Source organism: Pinus tabuliformis, chromosome 3_1, assembly GCF_031772625.1.
Source record: "Pinus tabuliformis cultivar Carrire ecotype Pingquan chromosome 3_1, CPIR1, whole genome shotgun sequence".
NCBI classification, from domain to species: domain Eukaryota; kingdom Viridiplantae; phylum Streptophyta; class Pinopsida; order Pinales; family Pinaceae; genus Pinus; species Pinus tabuliformis.
In genome coordinates, this window is record NC_142301.1 from 896,213,408 (window position 1) to 896,239,196 (window position 25,789).

General features: G+C 38.8%; 1 protein-coding gene and 2 pseudogenes across 1 annotated transcript in view; 2 read left to right on the top strand and 1 right to left on the bottom strand.

Moving 5' to 3' along the window:
• The first annotated feature begins 438 nt into the window (after positions 1-438).
• On the top strand, positions 439-12,442 carry LOC149190524 (pathogenesis-related protein PR-1 pseudogene; annotated as a pseudogene).
• A 323-nt stretch (positions 12,443-12,765) lies between these two features.
• On the top strand, positions 12,766-13,479 carry LOC149190525 (heat shock protein 90-1 pseudogene; annotated as a pseudogene).
• A 1,530-nt stretch (positions 13,480-15,009) lies between these two features.
• LOC149190526 (vesicle-associated protein 4-1-like) overlaps positions 15,010-25,789 on the bottom strand; it is a 28,869-nt gene continuing 18,089 nt past the window's right edge. Inside the window, exon 2 of the mRNA XM_089412204.1 lies at positions 15,010-15,043. Coding sequence (XP_089268330.1) covers positions 15,025-15,043 — 19 coding nt within the window. The 3' untranslated portion in view covers positions 15,010-15,024. The remainder of the gene's footprint in view (positions 15,044-25,789) is intronic.

The following is a 25,789-nucleotide window of genomic DNA, read 5'->3' on the forward strand; positions in this document are numbered from 1 at the left end:
AATATACACATGATATGCCAAATCATGTACTCATCAGGAAATTTCTAGGGATATGGCCTTCAAAAAAATCCCACTCTCACTAGGTCCAAATCAAGTGGAAATGGAAAGGTCAAATCAAGCTTGAATTCAATGCCAAAGGTTTCTTCACTATTAAAGGATCAAACATGGGTATTTGCGAATGACCTATGTAAGCAACACAAGCTTTGTTTCTCACTATGAATATTCGAGAATGGTCTATGTGAGCACATTATTGGAGAATGCAGATGATGTATGCTTTGTTTTATGTTTTTCACATTTTTCTTGTTTTTTTCTCTCTCCTCGTTTTTTGAATGCGAAACCTCCAAACTTCGTTTCTCGTCTCGTTGTCGTTTCTCGTTTCGTTTCCGTTTCTCATTTCTAGTAACATAGATTTCCATTTCCATTTTCGTTCTCATTATGATGACGGCAATGTCACCGGTGAATGCTGCAGACATGAACGCTACTGACGCGTTTATCGATGGCTTTTTGGTTCCACACAATCAAGCAAGAAATGCGGTGGGAGTTGGTCCTCTTCAATGGGATCGCAAACTTGCAAATTATGCGCGCAATTATGCAAGACAGAGAAGGGGCGACTGCCTCCTACAACATTCGGACAGCCCCTTCGGAGAGAACATATTCTGGGGAAGCGGCCATGGTTGGACCCCTTCGCAGGCAGTGGCTGCGTGGATAGATGAGAAGAAATGGTTTGACTAAGCCAAGAATATTTGCACCGGACCTGATTGCACTCACTACACTCAGGTTGTATGGAGAACCACCGCCAATGTTGGTTGCGCCAAGATTATATGCAATTCAGGCGATACTTTCATAACCTGCAATTATGATCCACCGGGGAACTACATCGCAAGCAGGCCTTACTGAAATTTACACGCGAGCGTATATTTAAATACGAACATTCTTCCTCGTATTACATTCATTCTTTCAATATGAATATTTTTTGCACTTGTAAGTACAACGATGTGTTACATGGCTTTCTTTTTTATAAAACACAGTTACAATCAATATAGTTTCTCTGAGATACGGTGGCAATTAATATAATTTATGTGAAGATGATACCTCGATGCTAATAGAGTGGTTTTAAACAACCCTGTGTAGGCTCATACATACCTCTCAATCAATAGTAGGCTCATAATTATGCTTTTATGCTTTTTTTCGTACAAAAAAAAGACTTGTAAATTACGGCGAGCCATATTTCCCAGGCTATCGAGCCATAAATGAATGGCGGGTGTTTATGCCCACCGTTCCATTTCGGGTTTAGCAAAAATGGAACGGTGGGCATAAACACCCGCCATTCATTTATGGCCCGATAGCATGGATTTTCTCTATCGCGCTAATTCTTTTTAATAAGTGAAAAGTATTCTCACGAAATTTACATTTTAATAGGAGTAATTTTTTTTTGGTATAATTTTTCAAAGTCTTTTCGCGGTCTTTGAAATTGTAAACTTCAATAAGACTGACGCGTACTAATCGATGTTTTTAGCAATAATATCTTTCTGGCCCGTCAAAGTTTATTCTGGTTATTGAAATATTTTAGCCTCAAAGTAACACCATATTTGAAATGTATACAATGGCAATCAGTTATATATATGTACACCATATCTGAAATGTATACCATTTGTTTGGCGATCAGTTATATATATATATATATATATATATAAAACACTCAATACGAGATGGTTTTGTTACGAATTATTATGTAAATAATCAGATTCAAGTTTCTAATTTTCCATGAATCAAGCAAGGGAAAAAAAAAAAAAAAATGTGGTGGAAAATACAACAATCCTCTCGATTAATCTTTCAAACATGGATGTCAATCACACATGAATCTATACTTAGCATCTCCTATTCAATCATGCATGAGTCTTGACTTAGTATCCACCTTGTTATTTGATGACCAATGCCATCATTGTAGCCTAATGGAAGTCAACCACTAAGAATTATTGATATAGGGAAATATCCCATTTTCATCGTGAGTTTGATTTATGCTCAATTTACTTCTTAATTGGAAGCCATAATGTGTTATGACACCAATATAGGCATACTTGAAAAATTAGCACACAGAATAACTCTGGTTGCTATAATTTCATATTTAAACTAGAGTATAATTAAGTGCATGCATACAAATACAAAGCATGGAAAACATATGAAAATGCATTATTTTACACTTCACATATTTATCTAGATTCTTCAAGAATCATATTTCTTGATAATAAAAAAAAATATCCAAAAAAAAAATTCTAACAATTTCAAACTTCACTTACATAGATTTAACTATCATTTTGAAATTAATCTAGTTGTGCAAATATGTTTCATTCAGGACATAGGACAGACTATGATATGATTTGGAAATTGGAGGCTCCAGCTTATGGACGTGGGCACAGGACAGTAGAGATATGGTGGGCATACATGATTTTTGGGAATTTAAGATAGGGGAGAAGGCTTTGTTTTCGGATGAAGCCTGGCAACAATTGCCTTGTTTGAGTGAAAAAAATGATCTTCGAAATCTCCAATTCTTTACCACCAATTTGGGCACAGTAAAGTTTTTTGAGTATGGGAAGCATATGGACAGGACTATGTTTTGGAGATGATGAAAGGATATGAGGTTTTAATCCCGTATAAAAATTACCTACATACGAATTCTAAAACACAGAAAATAAACAATGTGAGAGCATAACACATCAAACCCCGTATAGAAATTACCTACATACGAATTCTAAAACACAGAAAATAAACAATGTGAGAGCATAACACATCAAACACATATACACAGAGATTTTCCCTTGGATCCCAAAACCAGGACTACCAGCTTGATTTTTCCTTATGTTCCTTTCAATGTTACAATACATATTTATACATGCTGAAGCATCCAATACCATGGACCGAAAACCATCGCGTCCAAAACCATGTGCGAAAATCATGCACAAAACCATAGGTAGGTCTGACCAACCTAATATAGGGTCCAAGACCAAAATTTTCCGGGGCGCTGCGCTGGACCCCATAGAGTGGGGTTACCTGCACCCCTTAAACCCCCTATGACCCTACCCCCCCCCGCTACGCAATCGGCGAAACAAAGGGGGGGCTCCAGCACCCTTCTAACCCCCCGATTAACTACGTGGGCTAGTCGTGAAAAGAATATAACACAACCCAACAGGATAAAGAGGATTGGCCCAATCCTTCACAAGAGTTCCCATGGGAGGCATTTAAGGTCAATGGGGATTCTCAGTTTGCAATACAATGTCTTCAAAAACTCTTGAATGGACAACCTATTGAAAAGATTGTTAAGGGTTGGAGATTGGAGAGGGTGGTGACCAATATTAGTACTTTGATTAACAATATGAATTATGTCATTGTTCAACATTCTAGAAGAAAAAGAAACAGGGTTGCGGATTTTTTAGCCAATATGGGGTGTCGATTCAAGGATTTAACTTTGGATGAACCTTGGCCTCTGATTACTTGGGCTGATGAAATGTAAATTATGCCTAATTTGATAAAGGCGGACAAAATTCCCCAATGGGGGGTTACAACTAGGATATTTGATGGCTTTGGGACAGGCGTTGGTGTAACACTTGTTTCAAGTTGAGGTGGCGGTGGATGGACAAAGTAAATTCATTTCCTTTAGTATGTGTGCCTTAATGAGCTTTAAATATTGGTTCATGACAATGGCTAGTTAATGCCTCAAGCATTTGGTGTATGGAGGGGCGGTCATTACCTCGCCCTCTATCTCTGGGGTTTCTGTGTGCATGATTTGGTGGCCGCTCTATGAGTTTTATTTTCTGCAATTACACAAAATTTATCTATATTTTGGCTTGGGAGTGGATTGCTTGAGAGTAGGTGTGGAGTTTGTTGTTCACCCCTCTTCAGCGGTTTCTTCTTTGGGTGAGTTTTTATTCGTGGGTCTCTGTGTATCACCTTAATTTCCTATTCTTCGGGTGTCTATTTGGGGAATTACAGTAAACTGAAGATAGAACATAAACATAAATCTCGGAAGACAAGCCAAGACAAGAGGACACAAGATGTGGCGCTAGCCAAGGACAAACCCCAATGTGGGGAAACCCTCGATCAATTCTTCTTATATGATCTTCAATAGTTCAGCAGAGAGAGAGAGAAAGAGAGTACATTTACAACAGAAGTCAACAATTTGACTTATCTAAATAAGAGCATAGATCATCTCTAAGAAGATGATATATGAGATCAGTTGAAGACATGCTGCTTCCACTGATTCTCCAATGTGACTCCTTCACCTATCATTGTGTTGCATCTCGTTATCACGCTGCACCTCATGACCATGTTGTACTCGTCATACTGTTGCACCTTATGTTGCACTACTCATACAACATGTTTCATGTGCTAGCAGCACCATGCTTGCCACTGCCATCCATGTTGTACATGCTTGCCATGCTGCACCATGCTTGCCAAGTTGTCCATGTGCCTTTGCTGCCAGGTCACAACTGTTGTCCCACTTTGCCTTGCCATACCTTGCTATTGTCCCATATGTCTTAACATACCTTTTTGTTATCCCATGCATCTTAGCAGCATTATGTCACCTTGTTGTCCCATGCATTTTAGCAACATCATGTCACCTTGTTGTCCCATGCATCTTTAGCTCCACCAAGCTCCTAGTTGTCCCATTTACTAGCACTGTTGTTCCATTTGCTACCTTCACTACTACTTATATGGTGACTGGTTAGGGAATCTGGAAGCCCTTACACACCCAGCTATCAGTCCACAAACAGCAACGTATTGCTCTTATTCTCCTCGGCCTAGCTGCTTGCCTTTCCTACTCTTAACCATGCCTAGAAACATTCCTAAACTAGCCCTTAATAGATCCGTTGTCACCTACAGCAATTGCTCCTATCACAGCCCTCCACGTTGTCTCCTTACGCTTTCCCTTAGAGATGACTATGGCCTGGTTAGGAGGGCCTTTCTAGGCCTCTCGGCCATCTAACTTTCACCTCCCAATAGTTGTTGTAGAAGTCCCTTACTGCAGCCCTATACACAGAGATATGCACCTCAAAAACATGCACAAAACTCACCTATAGTCTGCGACTTGATTAGAAAGGTAGGACTGCTCCAACGTGTCACAAAACAGTTCTCAAGCCATCCTTCTTACCTCTTTCAATATGGCTAAGAGTTGCGTCTCTTCTTCTCTAAAATCTGCACCCAAAACAGTGATCAGATACTAGGGTTGTCTACAAACTCGGCTATCTTCTAGACTGCGTAGATACTAGGGTTGTCCTCCTTGTAGCGTAGGGGCTTCTCACTTGACTGTGTAGATATTAGGGTTGTCCTCCTTTTAGCGTTAGGGCTTCTCACTTGACTGCGTCCTCTAGATTAGGACAGCGTTCTTCTTCTTGATTACGGCTAGGCAACCTCAATCCTCCAATGTCTAGGGCTTCCACTCCTAGATTTCTCTTCCACTAAAACCCAAGACAAGTGGAGAGAAATCAAGATAGAAGTGTGTGTGAGAAATGAATCTCAAGTCATATCCTTTTATACTAAAATGTTAAGCACACGTGGGGCTTATTTGGTTGTTGGTCAACCTTGACGAATTGTCTTATAATACAAATAAATTCATAACTCCATGAATACTTATCGGAATTAGATGATCTTTAGATCAATCCTACACCTCTCGATGAGAAGGATCCAAGAAAAATATCAGCGGCCATAAATAAGATGACCCACATGGATTTTTGCCCTAGTTGCCAATTTTAACACTCCCTCTCATCTAGGGAGTACTCCATCTGTTGATCCATATGTCTGACTGTACTATCTCTGCCATCAGTGCCCTGCACTGCTCTGCTCTATTCTATTGAGCTCTGCTCTGCTGATCTTTGCTCGGCTGAGCTCTACCCTACTCTGCTCTATTATGTTGAACTCTGCTCTGTTGATCTTTGCTCTGCTGAGCTCTGCTCTTCTCTGTTTTTTTGAACCATGAAGAAGAAGAATTGATCAAGAATGTCTCGTACCATTCTCTACTGATCCAAAGTCAGTTTTATTGATCCCAGATCAATATCACAAGAGAGTGTCTCAAACCACTCATACTAATCCCAGATCAGTTTCATTGATCCCATATCAATGGAGGTCATCCTAACATAGGGAGTACGATAGATACAACGATGTGTCCATCGATAGTACTACTATGGTCCCTAACCCCATTTCCCTGCTCATTGGCCAGATGAGAGGTACTTCCCATGAGTCCCAGACTGCATGGGTAGGATGCCTCGACAGGAGAACCACTCATCTTGTCCCTAAGTCGCCACGGGGTATCACAGGGGAAGGCTGAGCCATTCACCCTGTACACAGCGCACCATTAGGGGAGGGTGAGTTGCCCTATGGTCGCATGTTTCTCCAATAAGTACCCCAAGCCCCCCAGAGCTCCCAGAGCTCAATGCATGCATCATGCAGAGCCCTCATAAGAAGGTCTCTCAATGAATCCAAGTCATTTGGGAAAGTCACAAATTTGACCTTTCCCCGTAGCTTTGACAGAATGTCTACGACCTGTACATCAGTCTCAATGCGATAGAGCCTCCTTGCTCATCGACGTACCATATCCTAGATAAGGTGGTATCTGATGTCTATACACTGGAGAAATCATAGAATATGGGATTCCTCAAGAATCGAATCCCCCCCTAGTTGACACAGAAGATCACAGTGATATCCATCAGGTGTACAAACAGCTCGCCGAAGAGCTTCCGCAACCATGCAGCTTCACACAAGGTCATACTCGTAGCTATGGATTCGGTCTCAGTGTTGCTTATAGCAACCGACTTCTGCTTCCTGCTCATCCAGGATATCGAACAGAACCCAAAGAGAATCAGCACTTAGAAGTGCTCTTGAAATCCTCCACACTGCCTACCTGGTCAGCATTCGAATAAACATACAGCTTCATATTTCAAGCAATGTATCTCAATCCATGAGAGATTGTGCCCCAAAGATACCTCAGAAGATTCTTGGCACCAATCTAGTGAGGCTCAATCATATATGAGCTCATCATGTTAACTGCAAAACATATATCCGGACAGGAGTTCACCAATAACATCAATGCTAGCATGAGTTTGTGAAACTCAAAGGCATTTCACAAATCAAGTCTGGTATCCATACCACATAACTTCTTAAAGTTAAGCTCCATCGAGGTAGTCGCGGGCTTGTTGTTCACCATTCTAAATCCGGAATCCAACTCCCTCTTACTTCTGCAAATGAGAGAGTCTGCATCTTTCAGAAAGAGGTCATCCTCATAAAGCGCTGGTATGAGAGGTCTATCATCCACAACCTTCGAGCAATGGTTTTGGATCGGTTTCACTCCTTGTGAATCTCAGCTTCATCAGACAGTGATCAATCCTCTCATACTAATCCCGGGGTGATTTGCTTCAAGCCATAGAGGGCTTTCTTCCACCTGCACACATGAGATTCCCGAGCATGAATCTCAAACCCCTCTGGTTGTTCCAAACCTGTGGACCTGCTACATGAGGGGAATGTCCCCTTGTAAGATTTTCTTTCGGTACATCTCAGAGATGTACCTTCATGTTCTTCTTGAATTCAGGCATCCCTGTCACTATCTGACTCACATCGGGTAGGGCCCCATAAGTAGACCTCCGGTGTTATAGATGAAATATGTCAATTGACGTGATCCCTAATGGACCATCCTGCAAATTGATACAAATTTCCAACGCTGAACCCATGAGAAAAAGCATCTTTGAAAATTCTATTTTCAAAGACGTACCTTTCCATCAATGAATGCCACCCTGAAACCTTTGACTTCCATTACCTAAATGGACACTACGTTATTCTTGTGATCAGGTACATAAAAGAGATTCTGTAAATGAATCGAATTACCTTAGTTCAATTGAAGGGTAACATTCCCTACACCCTTTCCAGGATAGGTGGCATCGACTCCAAGTATAATCCCACGATTGTTTCCGTCTCTACCAAATTAGAGAGAATGCCCTCTTATCCGATGAAGTGCCTTGAAACACTACAATCAATAAGCCAAATGTCTAGTCAATTTAATGTCTTAAATTGCTCTACATAAATTATCAATCCGGGTATCGTAAACTGATGAAGTGTGGTGCACTGTATGTGCTTAGTTAACCTTTCTCTTACTTCGTTGTTTTATAGTTTATGTTGTTTTTGGGGTTTTGTTCTTGTTGGTTTTCTAAGGTCTTAAGAATACTTTTAAAGGACAAGTATGGATAAAGATTTCAAGACAAGGCCTATGTCCTTAATGGTAACTTCCAAAACTTAGTACTTCAAAAGAACTTAAAACATGTTATTGATGGAGTTAGTATTTAAACAAAAGTGTAAATATACAACTAGTTCAATCAAAATAAAATGCAATAATCAAATAATGAGAGAATGACTATGAGACCCAGTATCCTTGCTGCTTCAGCAAAAGGACAAGATGATTCTATCACGTCATTAGTTCATTAAAAGGCTATGTGCATCACTAATCTACAATCAACTTGAAAGCAATTTATGTACAATAATATACATGTTAAAAAGAAAATAAAATGCAGTAATTCAAACTATACATTAATATACATGAAAATCAGAAAAAGAAATACAAGAAAATAAAGTAAAGACATCTGTACATTAATATACATGAAATAAGAAAAAGAAATGCAAGAAATTAAAGTGACAACTATACAAGGCAGGGGCCCCCTACTACCTATGAAATCAAAGCAAAATTAAACACACTTGCATGAATTAAAATTGCATGAATGAAAAATCTAATCTACCTTACATTCTACAAAGCAATATTTACAAAATGAAATCTACTCTACCTTACATCCTAATATGCTCCATGACATCTACTTCACATCTCCTTCCATGTTGAGAACATCAAAGCTTTATTCAATTTCTTCAAAAGTGCAAAGTACAACAAAGTTCTCCAAAGCTTTCAAAAGCCATGGGACTAACAAGCTAAAAGGACTAAGAAAGACTAGCAAATGAAGGAGAGAGATCTCCTATTTATACAAAAAGATGAGAGCCATCTCATTATTGATAATCCATAAATCTCTCCCTCTACCTCTAGAGTCCTAATCAAAATAGGAACTGATAAGACACATGTCTTCTTAGAGTTACAATACAATTAGGAGATGTGACACATATCCTCATGATTCCATGATTCTTTCCAACCAAATTCGAATTTGGCCTTAGAGTGCCACATAAGGGTCTTCTAAAAGTCTCCTTTCAACCTACACATGTCAACAAACTCAACCCATTTGTTAGGTATAAGCATATGCACATTATTTTCTAATGTTTAACCACAAATTCACTTAAAAGGCTTAGAAATAATAATGATTGGAAAAACATAAAGGTGGCCCAATGATAATGAAAGTGGGATGAATGTGGTGACATAGTAGTGAAATGGAGGTGAAATGGAAGTGATATAATGGACATAATAGTGAAAGTGTAATGCAAATGAATGACATTTTCAGGACTCAACATACCCCCCAACTGAAGCTATTGCATGTCCTCATGCAATATATATTACATTAACTCTTTTGATCCTTGAGCTTTGGCTTAACTTTGCATGATATCATTTGATAACTTCATATTTCTGCAAAGTGTTTCACTTGAATTGCAACATGGTTGGTTCTTGTGTTACAACCATTTTTTGTTGCCTTCTATTTTGATCTTTGAACTTTGCATAATGATATTTTGATTATTGTTGCAAAGTATATCTTTATTGGATTGCATAATGGTTGGTTCTTGTGTGACAACCATGATTTTGTTTGTATCCAATTTATCCTTTAAGCACTTTTTCAAAAGCCATTGTATGCTCATAATAGCAATGTAATAATTAATATATGTTGGAAGTATGTGAGCTCTTGAATATAATATGGACATGGCAAGATATGAATATGAATGTATTCCCCCCCCAAATGATGGTATTAGCAATTTTATGAAATGAGGAAGAGAAATGTTTTTCCAACAATTATCATTCTAGCTTTTTATGGAATTCTATGGTTAAAAGTTAGAAAATTCCGTACCTTCACTTACCCTTTGGAATGGATGAGTTGTATGTGTGGTGGCTGAAAACTTCTGATCATTTTCTTCTTCAAGTGGCTGATCAAGAGGAGTCATGGATAGAGAGATAAGATGAATTTTTATTGCTTCTACTAAAACTTGCTGAATTTGCTCCAAAATGCTGAAAATAATAGTCTTCATGTCTTCAAAACTCATTGGCACAATTCCTACTATGTGAAAAGATGTTCTGATGTCGAACATAGTAGGAAATTGTTGGCTTAATGGCCATTAATGGATGCCACTAGTCAACACGAGAACTCTCACCATTGATGACAATGAGAGTCAAGATGCCCAAACACATCTTGCTAGGTACGAATGAATTTGCTGATGTCGAGTCACCTAGAAGATCTAACGAACAAGGGACATTAATGTATTCCCATTGTTTGTCAGCATGAGGACTTTCCATTAAGGCATGCAAGCCTCAAGGTGTTTTTACAAAGAACTTAGACTCAAAGGACTATGGACTCAATAATTTGCATTGAAGCAGGGCTTATTTGCGGAATGAAAATGACAAGGAATGGAAAATGAAAATGGAAAATGGCAATGGAGAACAGAAATGGCAATGGCAATAAGCATGTGAATGAGCCTCTTGCTTTTATTTGTGGGTTATGAATGGACAAAAAGAGATGGAAAGTGTATGTGAATGTAAGTGGAAAATATGGAGGAAAATGGGATGAATGGTTTATTATGAGGTATGGATGTGATGGATGGATATGATGGAGACAATAGTATCTGAAAGTTTTTCAAGTGTTTGGATCTGATTTTACATCAGCATATTTCCTCTTTGTTGTTGATCATCCTCTTATGAAACAAATTGGTCTCTTAGAGAGACACCATTCTCTTGTAGTCATTTGTCCTTCCTCCTGAAACCTGCAAAAAAACTAATACTTCTTCTGCAATGGAATGTAAGATTATCAAAGGAGAGAGGTGATCAATCTCTCTAGTTATGATATTTACACACAAAACTAAGAATTTGTATTAATGAAACAAGTTCTCAAAGGAAAAATCAAAAGAATTTATACCTGCTTTGGAATTGGTGTCCAAGTTGAATGTTGCTTCTTTTCAGCAATTTATTTCATTATTTGCCATTTCAAACTCTAATGATATATTTCTCATTGTATAGATCTTGTTGAGATCTTTCCAATGGTACTTAAATCTTCAAAATCTGATTTTGTATGAGAAAGATAGGCTGATTTGAACAATGAGGTTTTTCTAGCTGCGGAATTGGGGAACAGCTCTGTAGCTAAAAATCTTGAATAAAAAGTTAGCCATTCATCTTTCATTATCAGTCCAAAATTAATCAATACCTTCAGAAAAGTGAGAAAATAACTTGTTCATTTCATTGATTCAAAATTATTATTTTTTCTTGACATGCAGCGACTTAGTGTGGCGACTCAGTGTGGCGACTTTGTGATAATACACAATTTGACTTCCCTTTGACCGGGGTCTTTTTCATCAAATTTGACCAAATGAATAGGACACCATCCATGTACTGACATTTCCCTAGCTACCCATGTGACTTGTTTTGCTTGATGACACCTGCAACCTAGAGTTTAACAAAACAGCTGCGGAATCCGGGATTGGCTGCGGAAAGCCTGTGTGAGCTGCGGAAACGCTGTATTGGCTGCGGAAAGCCTGTGTGAGCTGCGGAAACGCTGTATTGGCTGCGGAAAGCCTGTGTGAGCTGCGGAAACGCTGTATTGGCTGCGGAAAGTGCAGAGTGTAGAAAGTACTATGAAATGGAGTGGCTGTGTGCGTGGAAGAGAAAAAAAATGTGGAGGAGTGAAGGCTGTAACAAATTGCTGTCCAACCTCAATAGATACTTCATATCCAACAAGATCTTGCAATCATTCCAAAACTTGTGATGACTCTGTCTACAAGATCTGGTTTCAACATGCGTATAAACATTGTCTTCTGGCTATAGGCTCTAGCCCCTCCCTGGATATCTTTGCATATGATCCTCAAAATGTATATCGACATATGTAACAAGCAAACAGTTGTTGTAAACCTTTCTTGTTGTGATGGTATCGCTAGTCTCATCTCGTCTGGCGGACTTTTTTTATTGTTTGGTGGAAACTTTGTCAACATCGATACCTCATTCGATGTTTTGATGGATGAAATCGCTTGGGATGCCGGGTGAAACTAAGTACACACAGTGTGCTAACTGTTGGTCACATGAGGCTATTGGTAAACGGACTGTAATCAAGGTTTGAAGCACAGCCGTGGAGTTTGCAGCGGGAGTTATGCGGCTGTGAAGAGCCGTATGCAATTGGCTTACGTAACAGAGCCGTCTTCACTTGGATCACTGCTGGTTTTAATGAATTGCAATGGGTGGCATATAGGCAGAGGACGTGGTGGCAAAGAGTCCAGCACATAATCAAATTGGCGTTATCCTTCTTCAGGCACGCGGAATACATCAAACTGTCAGTTAATAACTCAATTTTTTTACGCGGCGGCAAAAAAGAGGCTCCAAAGAACCGAATATTTCTCCCAGACCGCCACGAATTTTCTCAAACGGTTTCTGGGTTATCTAATTAACCCACCTGGCAAAAAAACCCATGTTTTAGTTTTTTGAAATTCGTCTCCATTTGGGCAAATCGAACGTTTGAAGTTTGACGTTTTTCCTGTGTTTACGCATTTTTCCTGAGTTAACAGTTCTGCATTCGGCTGTGAAATTGATTTTGAAATTTTTTTTTTTATATGGAATACTTGGAGGAGAGGCGGCTGAAGGATCTGATCAAGAAGCATTCCGAGTTCATTAGCTACCCCATTTATTTGTGGACTGAGAAGACCACCGAGAAGGAGGTCAGTGACGACGAAGAGGAGACAGAGGAGAAGAAGGAAGATGAAGGGGATATCCAGGAAGTGGAGGAGGAAAAGGAGAAAGATAAGAAGAAAAAGAAGGTAAAGGAAGTGTCGCATGAATGGAGTCTCGTCAACAAGCAAAAGCCCATCTGGATGAGAAAGCCAGAGGAGATTACAAAGGAAGAGTATGCATCGTTCTATAAGAGTCTCACCAATGATTGGGAGGATCACTTGGCCGTGAAGCATTTCTCTGTAGAGGGTCAATTGGAGTTCAAGGTTGTTCTCTTTGTTCCGAAGAGGGCTCCATTCGATCTCTTTGATACAAAGAAGAAGCTCAACAATATTAAGCTTTATGTGAGAAGGGTTTTCATAATGAACAACTGTGAGGAGATTATTCCCGAATACCTAGGGTTTGTGGACTCCGATGATCTGCCCCTGAATATCTCTCGGGAGATGCTGCAGCAGAACAAGATTCTGAAGGTGATCAGGAAGAATTTGGTGAAGAAATGTATTGAGATGTTCAACGAGATTGCCGAGAACAAAGAGGACTATGCCAAGTTTCCGCAGCTAAGTTGCAAAACCTTATTAAAATAGGATACAGTGTTTTGAAGACCACTACAAAGCAAAACCAGACAATTTTGGACAATTTGAACCTATCAAAGCAGTTGAGTTTCATTTTTTCATCATTTTTTTATTTTTTTTTTATTGAATCAATTGAAATGTTGAAGTTTATTTTGTCTCCTATTTTTTCCTTAACAATTCTTTTTCTGATCCTCCAGATCACACAAAGTGCAAGAGGAGAGCATACTCAAGAATTATTAACCCTTTTTTTTTACTTAACAATCCTTTTTCTGATCCTCTAGATCACGCAAAGTGCAGGAGGAGAGCATACTCAAGAATTGTTAATAATTTTTTTCAGATGTAAGAAATAAGGTCTCCTAATTACACTTCCCCGGCAACGGCGCCAAAATGTCTAGTCAATTTAATGTCTTAAATTGCTCTACATAAATTATCAATCCGGGTATCGTAAACTGATGAAGTGTGGTGCACTATATGTGCTTAGTTAACCTTTCTCTTACTTCGTTGTTTTATAGTTTATGTTGTTTTTGGGGTTTTGTTCTTGTTGGTTTTCTAAGGTCTTAAGAATACTTTTAAAGGACAAGTATGGATAAAGATTTCAAGACAAGGCCTATGTCCTTAATGGTAACTTCCAAAACTTAGTACTTCAAAAGAACTTAAAACATGTTATTGATGGAGTTAGTATTTAAACAAAAGTGTAAATATACAACTAGTTCAATCAAAATAAAATGCAATAATCAAATAATGAGAGAATGACTATGAGACCCAGTATCCTTGCTGCTTCAGCAAAAGGACAAGATGATTCTATCACGTCATTAGTTCATTAAAATGCTATGTGCATCACTAATCTACAATCAACTTGAAAGCAATTTATGTACAATAATATACATGTTAAAAAGAAAATAAAATGCAGTAATTCAAACTATACATTAATATACATGAAAATCAGAAAAAGAAATACAAGAAAATAAAGTAAAGACATCTGTACATTAATATACATGAAATAAGAAAAAGAAATGCAAGAAATTAAAGTGACAACTATACAAGGCAGGGGCCCCCTACTACCTATGAAATCAAAGCAAAATTAAACACACTTGCATGAATTAAAATTGCATGAATGAAAAATCTAATCTACCTTACATTCTACAAAACAATATTTACAAAATGAAATCTACTCTACCTTACATCCTAATATGCTCCATGACATCTACTTCACATCTCCTTCCATGTTGAGAACATCAAAGCTTTATTCAATTTCTTCAAAAGTGCAAAGTACAACAAAGTTCTCCAAAGCTTTCAAAAGCCATGGGACTAACAAGCTAAAAGCACTAAGAAAGACTAGCAAATGAAGGAGAGAGATCTCCTATTTATACAAAAAGATGAGAGCCATCTCATTAATGATAATCCATGAATCTCTCCCTCTACCTCTAGAGTCCTAATCAAAATAGGAACTGATAAGACACATGTCTTCTTAGAGTTACAATACAATTAGGAGATGTGACACATATCCTCATGATCCCATGATTCTTTCCAACCAAATTCGAATTTGGCCTTAGAGTGCCACATAAGGGTCTTCTAGAAGTCTCCTTTCAACCTACACATGTCAACAAACTCAACCCATTTGTTAGGTATAAGCATATGCACATTATTTTCTAATGTTTAACCACAAATTCACTTAAAAGACTTAGAAATAATAATGATTGGAAAAATATAAAGGTGGCCCAATGATAATGAAAGTGGGATGAATGTGGTGACATGTAGTGAAATGGAGGTGAAATGGAAGTGATATAATGGACATAATAGTGAAAGTGTAATGCAAATGAATGACATTTTCAGGACTCAACACCAGATTCCCAAAGAATCTAAAGAAGAAGGCCAATACAAAATAACGCTTCTTTATCTTATCAGAAACAATATTTGATTCTTCATACCTGGGGTTCCTTGCTTTTTTAAAGAGTCGGTTGTTTCCTTAATGACCTGCATTACATGTCATTCCCTCGATCATAGAAGATGTCCCTGGAATGATTGTTATCTTCATCAAGAGATGTGTCCCTGCCATTTGGACACTCCTTCGCATAATGGCCGAACTTATTACAAACAAGGCATCTATCTTTCTTTCCACCCTTAGATCCAGACTTCCCAATGAAGTGGTCTTTAGGTAGGCCATCAGAAGCTTTCGTTGCGCCATTCTGATAATATTCTCTACTTCGATTTCACCATTGGTGAATTTGAAGAGGGATGACAAATCCATTGATCCTTTTGTCCTTTCCCAACTGTCTTCGGTGATTTCTCTTTCGCTCTTGCTTGGGCTTTGTCTTCACCTCGGCACTGATACCATGTTAATTTTAGGTATGTTTTATGCTTAGAGAAATTTATTTCAATTTTCATAGTTAGCTCAATATTTTTTCCAGATTAGCAATCACATCAGCATTAAAGTAAATTGCACATAGAACATAAACATAAATCACAGAAGACAAGCTAAGACAAGAGGACACAAGATGTGGCGCTAGCCAAAGACAAACCCCAATGTGGGGAAACCCTTGATCAATTCTTCTCATATGTTCTTCAATAGTTCAGCACAGAGAGAGAGAGATAGTACATTTACAATAGAAATCAACACTTTGATTTATCTAAATAAGAGCATAGATCATCTCTAAGAAGATGATACATGAGATCAGTTGAAGACATGTTGCTTCAATTGATTCTCCAATGTGACTCCTTCATCTATCATTGTGTTGCATCTCGTCATCATGTTACACCTCACCGCGTTGCACCATGTTGCACCCATCATCACAATGTTGGATCTCATGACCATGTTGTACATGTCATACTGTTTCACCTTATGTTGCATTACTCATGCAGCATGTCTCATGTGCTAGTAGCACCATGCTTGCCACTTCCATCCATGTTGTCCATGCTTTCCATGCTGCACCATGCTTGCCTTGTTGTCCATGTGCCTTTGCTGCCATGTCACAGCTGTTATCCCACTTTCCCTTGCCATACCTTGTTGTTGTCCCATATGTCTTAACATACTTTGCTATTGTCCCATGCATCTTAGCAGCACTATGTCACCTTGTTGTCCCATGCATCTTTAGCTCCACAAAGCTCCTAGCTATCCCATTTACTATCATTGTTGTCCACAACATTGTTCATTGTTCTTCCATTTGTTGCTTTCACTGCTGCTTATATGGTGATTGGTTAGGGAATCTGGCAGCCTTACACACCCAGCTATCAATCCACAAACAGTAGTGTATTGCTCATATTCTCCTCGGCCTCGTTGCTTGCCTTTCCTTCTCTTAATGGTGCCTAGAAACAGCCCTAAACTAGCCCATAATAGATCTGTTGTCACCTCCAGCAATTGCTCCTATCACAACCCTCCATGTTGTCTCCTTACATTGTCCCTTAGAGATGATTGTGGCCTGGTTAGGAGGGCCTTTCTAGGCCTCTTGACCATCTAACTTTCACATCCCAACAATTGTTGTAGTAGTCCCTTACTGCGGCCCTATACACAGAGATATGCACCTCAAAAACATGCACAAAACTCACCTATAGTCTGCGACTTGATTAGCAAGGTAGGACTGCTCCAATGTGTCATAAAATAGTCCTCAAGCCATCCTTCTTGCCTCTTGCAATGTGGCTAAGAGCTGCGGCTCTTCTTCTCTAAAATCCGCACCCAAAATAGTGATCAGATACTAGGGTTGTCCACAAACTCGGCTATCTTCTAGACTACGTAGATACTAGGGTTGTCTTCCTTGTAGCGTAAGGGCTTCTCACTTGACTGTGTAGATACTAGGGTTGTCCTCCTTGTAGCGTTAGGGCTTCTCACTTGACTGCATCCTCTAGATTAGGGCAGCGTTCTTCTTCTTGACTGCGGCTAGGGCAGCCTCAATCCTCCAACATCTAGGGCTTCCACTCCTAGATTTCTCTTCCACTAAAACCCAAAACAAGTGGAAAGAAATCAAGATAGAAGTGTGTGTGAGAAATGACTCTCAAGTCATCTCCTTTTATACTAAAATGTTGAGCACATGTGGGGTTTATTTGGTTGTTGGTCGACCTTGACAAATTGTCTTTAACACAAATAAATTCATAACTCCAAGAATACTTATCGAAATCAGATGATTTTTAGATCAATCCTACACCTCTCAATGAGAGGGATCCAAGAAAAATATCATCTGCCATAAATAAGATGACCCACATGGAGTTTGGCCCTAGTTGCCAAATTTAGCAGGGTATCACATTAAATTCTTGTTCTTGGGGCAGTGGTGTGGACAAATTCAAAGTAGCTAGGCTCTCAATTCTTGGTCCAGTCAAGATCAAGCTTGGAGTCACTTGATTTTACACAATTATATGTCATTTTCTCTATTCACTTATATATTGCAAAGGTTTGTTTGTATGTCTTGGGGCTCTCTTTTATTGGTTTGTGGTTCTTGTGTTGAGTTTATATGGTGGATTTGTTGGGTTTTGCATTAGATATGTAGTGAATTTTATAATATGTTGGTTTGGGTCATGAGGAATGGTTTTGGTTGGACAACCTTGTTTATAAGTCAGGTCTTCAGGGTATTCCTTTTCAGCATTCGGTGTCTTTCATAGGTCGTGGCTTGTCTATTGGTTGTCCTCATTGTCTTTTTTTAGTAGTGCTTACGGCCCGAAGGCAATAGATGGCTAGTCAACGAGGAGGTGGAGGCTATGTGGGACAAAACATATTATGCTTCTTTTCTTATGACTCAGTAGCCATTTCCTTCAACTCAGTGCCTCTAGAGGTTTGTAGGGAGATTTTGGATATGGAAAGTGTGGAGGTTGGGGACTATCCTTATGATTTGGATTCTGAATTTGTTGGTGCAAAGGCGAAGTGGCTTCCAAAGCTTGGTCATTTTTGAAAAAGGAGGTTGAGTTTCTTAAGCTCCTTCGCATTGAATCAACAAACTATACATTTATGTCTTCTACTCAAGGGTAAGCAGGCGGAAAATTATAATGTTTTCTCGTCTTTGGAGGATGTAAAGAGAATGGTTTGTAATATACATTTCTATTTGAACAGTGTGGATTCTCATCTAGCGCAAGTGGAGTCTTTCCTAAACACTGACTCAAGCTCGGGTGACCTCACTAATGCCCCTGCTAACAACGTGCATACCCCAATGTTGTTCGCTTCTGACAATGAATTGTATGGGGACGATAAGTGAGGGTAGGTACTTTTGTGTCTCTTTTCTTAAGATAATTGGCTTGGATTTATTGTATAGCATATTATGGTACTAGTACTGGTGATAGATATGGTAGTTCCCAACACTCTTTGCGCATATGTTGGAATTGTTTTAATGTTGTTTGAATGGATTTAGTGTCAATGGTTTATAATGTTTTTACGCCTTTCTTTCAAAGTCTCCTGCATTTTGAGATATACATTGCATTGTATTGCGGTGGAACTTGTATGTTGATGTCCTCAAGTACTGTTTGGCTCCTCTTTTGTCTCGACAGAACAACAAGAATGTTTATACTTTGTCGTTGGTTGCTGGTTTTCTTTGGTGACATAGTTGGACTCTTTTTTATATAATGATTGTATCTCCTGATGTGTTCTTCTCTGTTGGATATGTTTATGGGAATGGGTTATGTTGTTGTTTGATGTTGTAATCACGATCGTTTTGGCCATGGTTGGGCCCGGGTTCTTGATGTAAATATTTTTTTTATAATGAAATATATAGCTATTTATTTACAAAAAATAATAATAATAAGATATATCTTCATTAAAAAATTACATTAAGTGATCCATTAAAAAATGTGAGTTTTAATGTGATTTATAAGATGTGAATTTTGATGTGACTTTTAATTATTAATTAAATTCTTATGACATTTTCATTAAACATTAGATACAAGAAAAATATTTGTTATTGTTTTTTTTGTGATTGTATGAAGTTCTAAAATTTTGTTTTTTTTTATTAATTTCATTTTTTAAATAAAAATACTTTTTCCTAATTTATAAAATTCAATTTTATTAATTTCATTTTTGAAAATTAAAAATACATTTTCTAATTTATAAAATTCAATATTTTTTATTTTCTATTGATTAAGTATAGAAATATGACTATTTTTATCTTGTTTTAATAAGAAATGTCAAACTAAATATTTGATTTAAATGATTATATCTTTTGGAACTCCACTTGTCCACCACCTCTCAATCACTTTAATTTGTATTGGACTAGTATGATCTACTAGATTCCTAACCTAGTCTATGCCTATCTATCTGGTTATGTTACCTGTATCAAACAAGCTATCATTTAGTCTCCCTTTTGTGTTCAAAGCTTAGATAGTAGCATTTAGTTGAGTTCATAATTCATTTTTTTGCCTATCTATCTGGTTATGTGTATCAAACATGCTATCATTTAGTCAAGTTCAAAGCTTAAATAGTAGCATTTTAGTTGAGTTTATAATTCATTTTTTCACTTTTAACTGTGATCTGTAATAGTGGCATTGTTGAATTGAGTGAAAAAGTTAAGAGGTTGAATTTCTTTACACTATTTATCAATAGTGCTTCTTTAATATTTTCTAACACTCTTAAGAAGCGGGTATAAACAGCGTTGTTTTTATTTCACTCGCTTTACTAAAATTAAAATAAAATATAATTATGTCATTAAAAATAATGTCAACCATCATAGCTTACATGTATTTTGAAATAAACAACCAAGTGGTAATAAGTCACGTTTACATAATTATTCTTAATTTTGCAGTGGCTTATAATATCCCAGCATTCTCATACGATGAAGAAGAACAACTTCCTCTTTATCCCTTTCAACATAAAAGCGAACATTTAAGAATAAAATTAAAATAAAATATAATTATGTCATTAAAAATAATGTCCACCATCGTAGCTAACATGTATTTTGAAATAAACAACCAAGTGGTAATAAGTCATGTTTACATAATTATTCTTAATTTTGTAGTTGCTTATAATCGCCAAGCATTCTCATACGATGAAGAAGAACAACTTCCTCTTTATCCCTTTCAACATAAAAGCGAACACTTAGGAACAGCATGAAACCCCCTCAAAAAGTGACTTCTCGAAGCGGTTTAAAACCCCCCTTATGGCAACCTATAGGGGCGACTTACAACCCCCCTCGTAGCAACTTACAAGGGTAGCTTAAACCTCCTTTCAATCACTTTTGGGGGCAGTTAAAACCCTCCTTGTAGCAACTCAAGAGGCAGGTTTAGAACTCCCTTTTCAAGAACTTTTGAGTGCCTTAGGAGCCCCCCTCATAGCAGCTTTTGGGAGCATTAGGATCCCCCTTGTAGCAACTTACGAGGAGGTTTTAGAACCCCCTTGTAGCAATGCTTGGGGGACTTAGGAACCCCCCTCATAGCAACTTACAAGGGGAGTTTAGAACCCGACCTCCTACCAAATTTTGGGGGCATTAGGAGCCCCCTTATACTATCTTTTGGGGGCGTTAAGAACCCCCTCGTAGCAACTTTTGGGGGTATTGGAAAACCCCTCATAGTAAATTTTATGGGTATTAGAATCCCCCATCATAGCAACTTACGAGGGGAGTTTTCAATGGCAATTACAAACCCCCCTTGTAGCAACATACAAGGAGGTTTGAACCCCCTCAAAGAAGCCTACAAAGGTAGTTTTTAACCCCCTTGTAGCAGTGTTTGGAGGTGGTTTAGGAACCCCCTTCGTAGAAACTTATGAGGGAGGTTTAAAAACCCCCTCTTAGTAGCCTATGGGGTGTTTTCGAACCCCCTCATAGCAACCTACAAGGGAGCTTTAGAACCCCTCATGGCATTATATGGGGGTGGTTAAAACCTCCCCTTGAATAATTGTTATTTCATAACATATATCAATAAGAGAAATTCTAACCTATTATAAATATTTGAAAGTTTTTTTTGCCAAGTAAAAAGAAATAATTCTATTCAAGGACAACGACAGCTACATTCATAATGAGATTGTGCACTTATAAAGAAACAATGAAGATGGATAACCTCGTCTCTTCAACAACCCTAAGAACAACTAGCTATCAACACAAAAAATATCATTTCTGATCTATACAAACACTGCCACTATCTCTCACAAAAGGATAAAAATCAGAAAAGGGATAGTGCTTTAAGAAAACAATTTACATCTGAAAATCTTATAACAAACATAAAACAGCATATCATAACGCATCATTGCCATAATGAGAACAAAAATTGTCCCAGGGGGGCAGCGCAATTGGTGATCGAAGTGATGTGAAATTGTGCAAACCAAGAGATCCAAAGTTCAATTGTGTGATTGTGTTTTATCTCTATGTTTTAGTCTACTCCTCTACTATTAAGAAATTTTGTGTCTTGGTGAAAGAAAGTTTAGTTTCAAATTATTCATCTAAGCAGTTGCAAAATTTCGCAAAAAATTAACATGGTATCAGAGCGGAGATTTGTATAAAGACAAACACACAGAGATCAGTTTGTGAAGAACAGAGACAAGTTTGTGAGTTTTTGAAGAGCGGTTCTTGGGACAAGGAGGATGGTGTTCCAAGGACTAAGAGCAAACCATTATTTAGATGGAACCTCTAAGTTATGCTCATAGAAGAAGAGGATGGCAATAGTGTTGGAAGGTAATTATATTATTCCTCATCTCCATGAGAAGAAGACAGTGTTTGAGAAGTTCAAAGCTATCCTAGATCTCTATCAACGGTCCAGTGATGTGAGAAAGCTTACTCTCAAGGGGAAGCTAAGGAGTAAGCGAATGAGCAAAGGAGAGCTCATCCTCACATATCTTTCAAAGTTCACTCATGTTCGAAATGAGTTAGGTAGTGTGGGTGTGACTGTACCAGACAATGACCTTGTGAGTCTTGCACTAGTAGGACTTCATAAGTCTTGGCATAACTTCTAGGATGCAGTAAGTGGTAGAGAAAAATGTCCTAGTTGGGAAAAGCTATGGAGTGACTGTGTTCAAGGAGAAATCCGGAGAGGGACCAGAAATGGTAGATTAGCAAAGACAAAGCTTGAGGAGAAATTTCCCTTGGCAGGCAAAGTCAAGGGAAAGAAAGGCAAAGGGAAGGTCAAGAAGAAGAAGAAGGATTTGAGCAAAATCCAATGCTTTAATTGTCACAAGTTTGGGCACTATGCTACTATGTGTCCTAATAGGGAGAAGATATCCAACAAGGATCATGTGGCTACATCAGCTGAGGTAGATGGGTTTGCTTCTCAGTTTGAAAAAGATTTCTCATTGATAGCTTGCATGGCAAGCTTAGTAGGTAGCGGCACATGGTACATTGATTCTTGGGCATCCTTCCATATGAAAGGGAAGGAATATTTCCAGTAGTTGGAGGAGAAGGACTTGCAATTTCAGATTGAGCTCGGAGATGATGGCAAGTACACATCTAAGGGAGTTGGCACTGTCAAATTTGAAAGGGAGTTTGTGAGCTCTCTCCATCTCAATGATGTTCTCTATCTTCCAGGCTTGAAGAAGAACCATGTTTCAGTAGCTACCCTTGAGGACAAGGGATATGATGTCATCTTCAGTAGAGGTAAGGCTTACCTCACGCACTTTGCTTCTACACTGGTGAAGTGGATAGGTGTGAGGATGAAGAACCTTTATAAGTCGCAGGTAGAGACATGTGTAGCCTTAAGCAACAAGGCAAGTGATGAGCAGAGTAAAGATGTCAGAGAACTTTGCCACAAGCGCATAGGACACTTGCATCATGGGGCATTGAAGATTCTTCAACAGATAACCACAGGATTTCTCGCATGCAATTTTGATCAGCATGATGTGTTCAAGGGGTGCACACTTGGCAAGTATATCAACACTACTTTTTAAGGCCGAGACAGTAGAGCCAAAGGGAATTTGGAGTTAGTGCATTCAGACGTATGTGGGCCCTTCTCTTCTCCATCTCTTATGAGACAAAGGTATTATGTCACTTTCATAGATGATTATTCTTGTAAAACTTGGATATTCTTTATGAAGAAGGATGAGGTCTTCTCCAAGTTCATGGAATATAAGGCATTGGTATAAAACCAGACAAGGAAGGAGATCAAAGCATTGAGGAGTGACAATGGTAGAGAATGTCTCCAGTGCTTCCAAGGATATGTGTGCAAAGGAGGGCAGCGGGAAAGAGTTCATAACACCACATCACCCTCAGCATAATGGAGTGGCTAGGAAGAACCATAACAATGTTGGAGCATCCAAGGCCATGTTGCATGATCAATGACTACATATGTTCTTATGGGCAGAGGCATGCAACATTGCAATATTTCTGCAAAACTAGAGTTTACACAAGGTGCTTGGATGAGTTACACCGGAGGAGTCCTTCACAAGTAAGAAGCTTGTTGTTTCACACTTCTATATCTTTGGCACAAAAATATATTGCCATGTGTCCAAAAATAACAGGAAGAAGCTGGAGCCCACAGCTGAAAAAGGAATTTTCATGGGATACAGTGATACAGCTTGTGCACACATGGTGTATCTACCAGGACTCAATAAGATAGTTATCAGGCGGGATGTGAGGTTCTAGGAGGACATGGGTCTAAGATATTCCTTAGAGCGAGAGCATATTGGAGTACTTGAGGAAGAGCTACTTGCTCCTAAGCAAGGAGTCTCAGCCAAGATCACAATTTGAGTCTCGGCCTAGTGGCAAGAGGGCCGCAAAGCATGATGACCAGCAGAATGATGAGGAGGAGAGACCAAGACAAGAGTAGATAGCTACTCAATTAGAGACTCCCAGTACAGGGAGGAAGAGAACCAAGTGGGCTAACAGGTTGATTCAAGATGCCCAATAGCATGTTGAGGCTCCTATCACCATGTTCATGAAGAGCAAGAAGCCACAGAGGTACACGGGATATATGGCATTGATGACAAGTTTGGTGGACACTAAGCCTTCTTGTTATAAGGAAGCAACTTCTCAACAAGTTTGGAAAGATGCCATGTTGGAGGAATATTCCTCCATGAAGAACGATGTCTGGGAGATTGAGCCATGACCAGAGGGAAGATCAGTGAAGCATGGAGCAAATAAGAGTGTGGAGAAGTACAAGGCCAAGTTTGTGGCCAAGGGCTTCTCACAAATTAAGGGCATAGACTATGATGAGACCTTTGCCCCAGTAGCATAATATTCATCCATTAGGACAATTTTGGCACTTGCAGCACAGATGGGGTCTAAGATCCACCAGATGGACGTGAAAACAGCACTCCTCAATAGAGTGGTCGATGAGAAGATTTATATGGAGCAGCGATAGGAGTTTGAGCACTTCAGCAAAGACACGCGTGTGCAAGCTTAAGAGAGCTCTTTATGGGTTCAAGCAGGTTCTTAGAGCATGGTACACTTGTATTGACAACCACCTTCAAGGATTGGGCTTCACTAAGAATGAGGCAGATGCCAACCTGTACTACATCATGGTTGGAGGGCTTCCGTTCATTCTAGTGCTCTATGTTGATGACCTTATATTGACTGAAGTAAACAGCGTCATCTAGGATTGCAAGGAAGACCTTGCCAAGGAATTTGAGATGAAAGATATGGGGTTTATGTACTATTTTCTTGGATTAGAGGTTTGGCATGGTGATGATGAGATCTTTGTGGGACAAGGGAAGTACACTACAGAGATTCTTTGGAGATTTCATTTGCAAGATTGCAGGCCCATGGCCATGCCTCTAGTCACAAACCAGGGGAAAGTGGATGCTAGCATAGCAAAGCGAGTAGATGTTATACAATATACAATCATCTCATTGGGTCATTAATGTATTTGGTCAACACACGTCCTGATATTTGTTTTTCACTGAACAAGCTGAGTCAATTCATGGTGGAACCGACCAGAGTTCACTGGGTTGCTACAAAGCATGTTTTGAGGTATCTAAGAGGCACAACATATTATGGATTATGGTACAGACATGTTGATGGAATGAGGCTTGAAGGCTTCACAAATGCAGATTGGGTAGGGAGCTCCACAGATCGGAAGAGTACTTCAGGTGGTGCCTTCAGAATTGGGTCAGTAGTTGTTTCCTAGCACAGCAAGAAGCAAAGATCAGTTGCACTCAGTTCAACAAAGGCCAAGTACATGGCTGCCAGTTTGGTAGCATGCGAGGCTATTTGGATGAGGAAGTTGGTTGTGGGACTTTTCTGATAGGGGATGGAACCTACTGTGATACATTAAGATAATCTGAGTTTCATTACACTCTCTGATAACCTAGTTTTTCATGATCACTCCAAGCATATCGAGATCAGGTACCATCATCTCAAAGATTGTGTGTGGAAAGGGATAGTGAAGCTATCGTACGTTCCGACATACGAGCATAAAACAAATCTTGACCAAGGCATTGGCATGAAGTAGTTTCTTCTATTTCAAAGACAAGTTGGGAGTTGTACAGAATCCCTTCCTCGCTAAGAGGGAG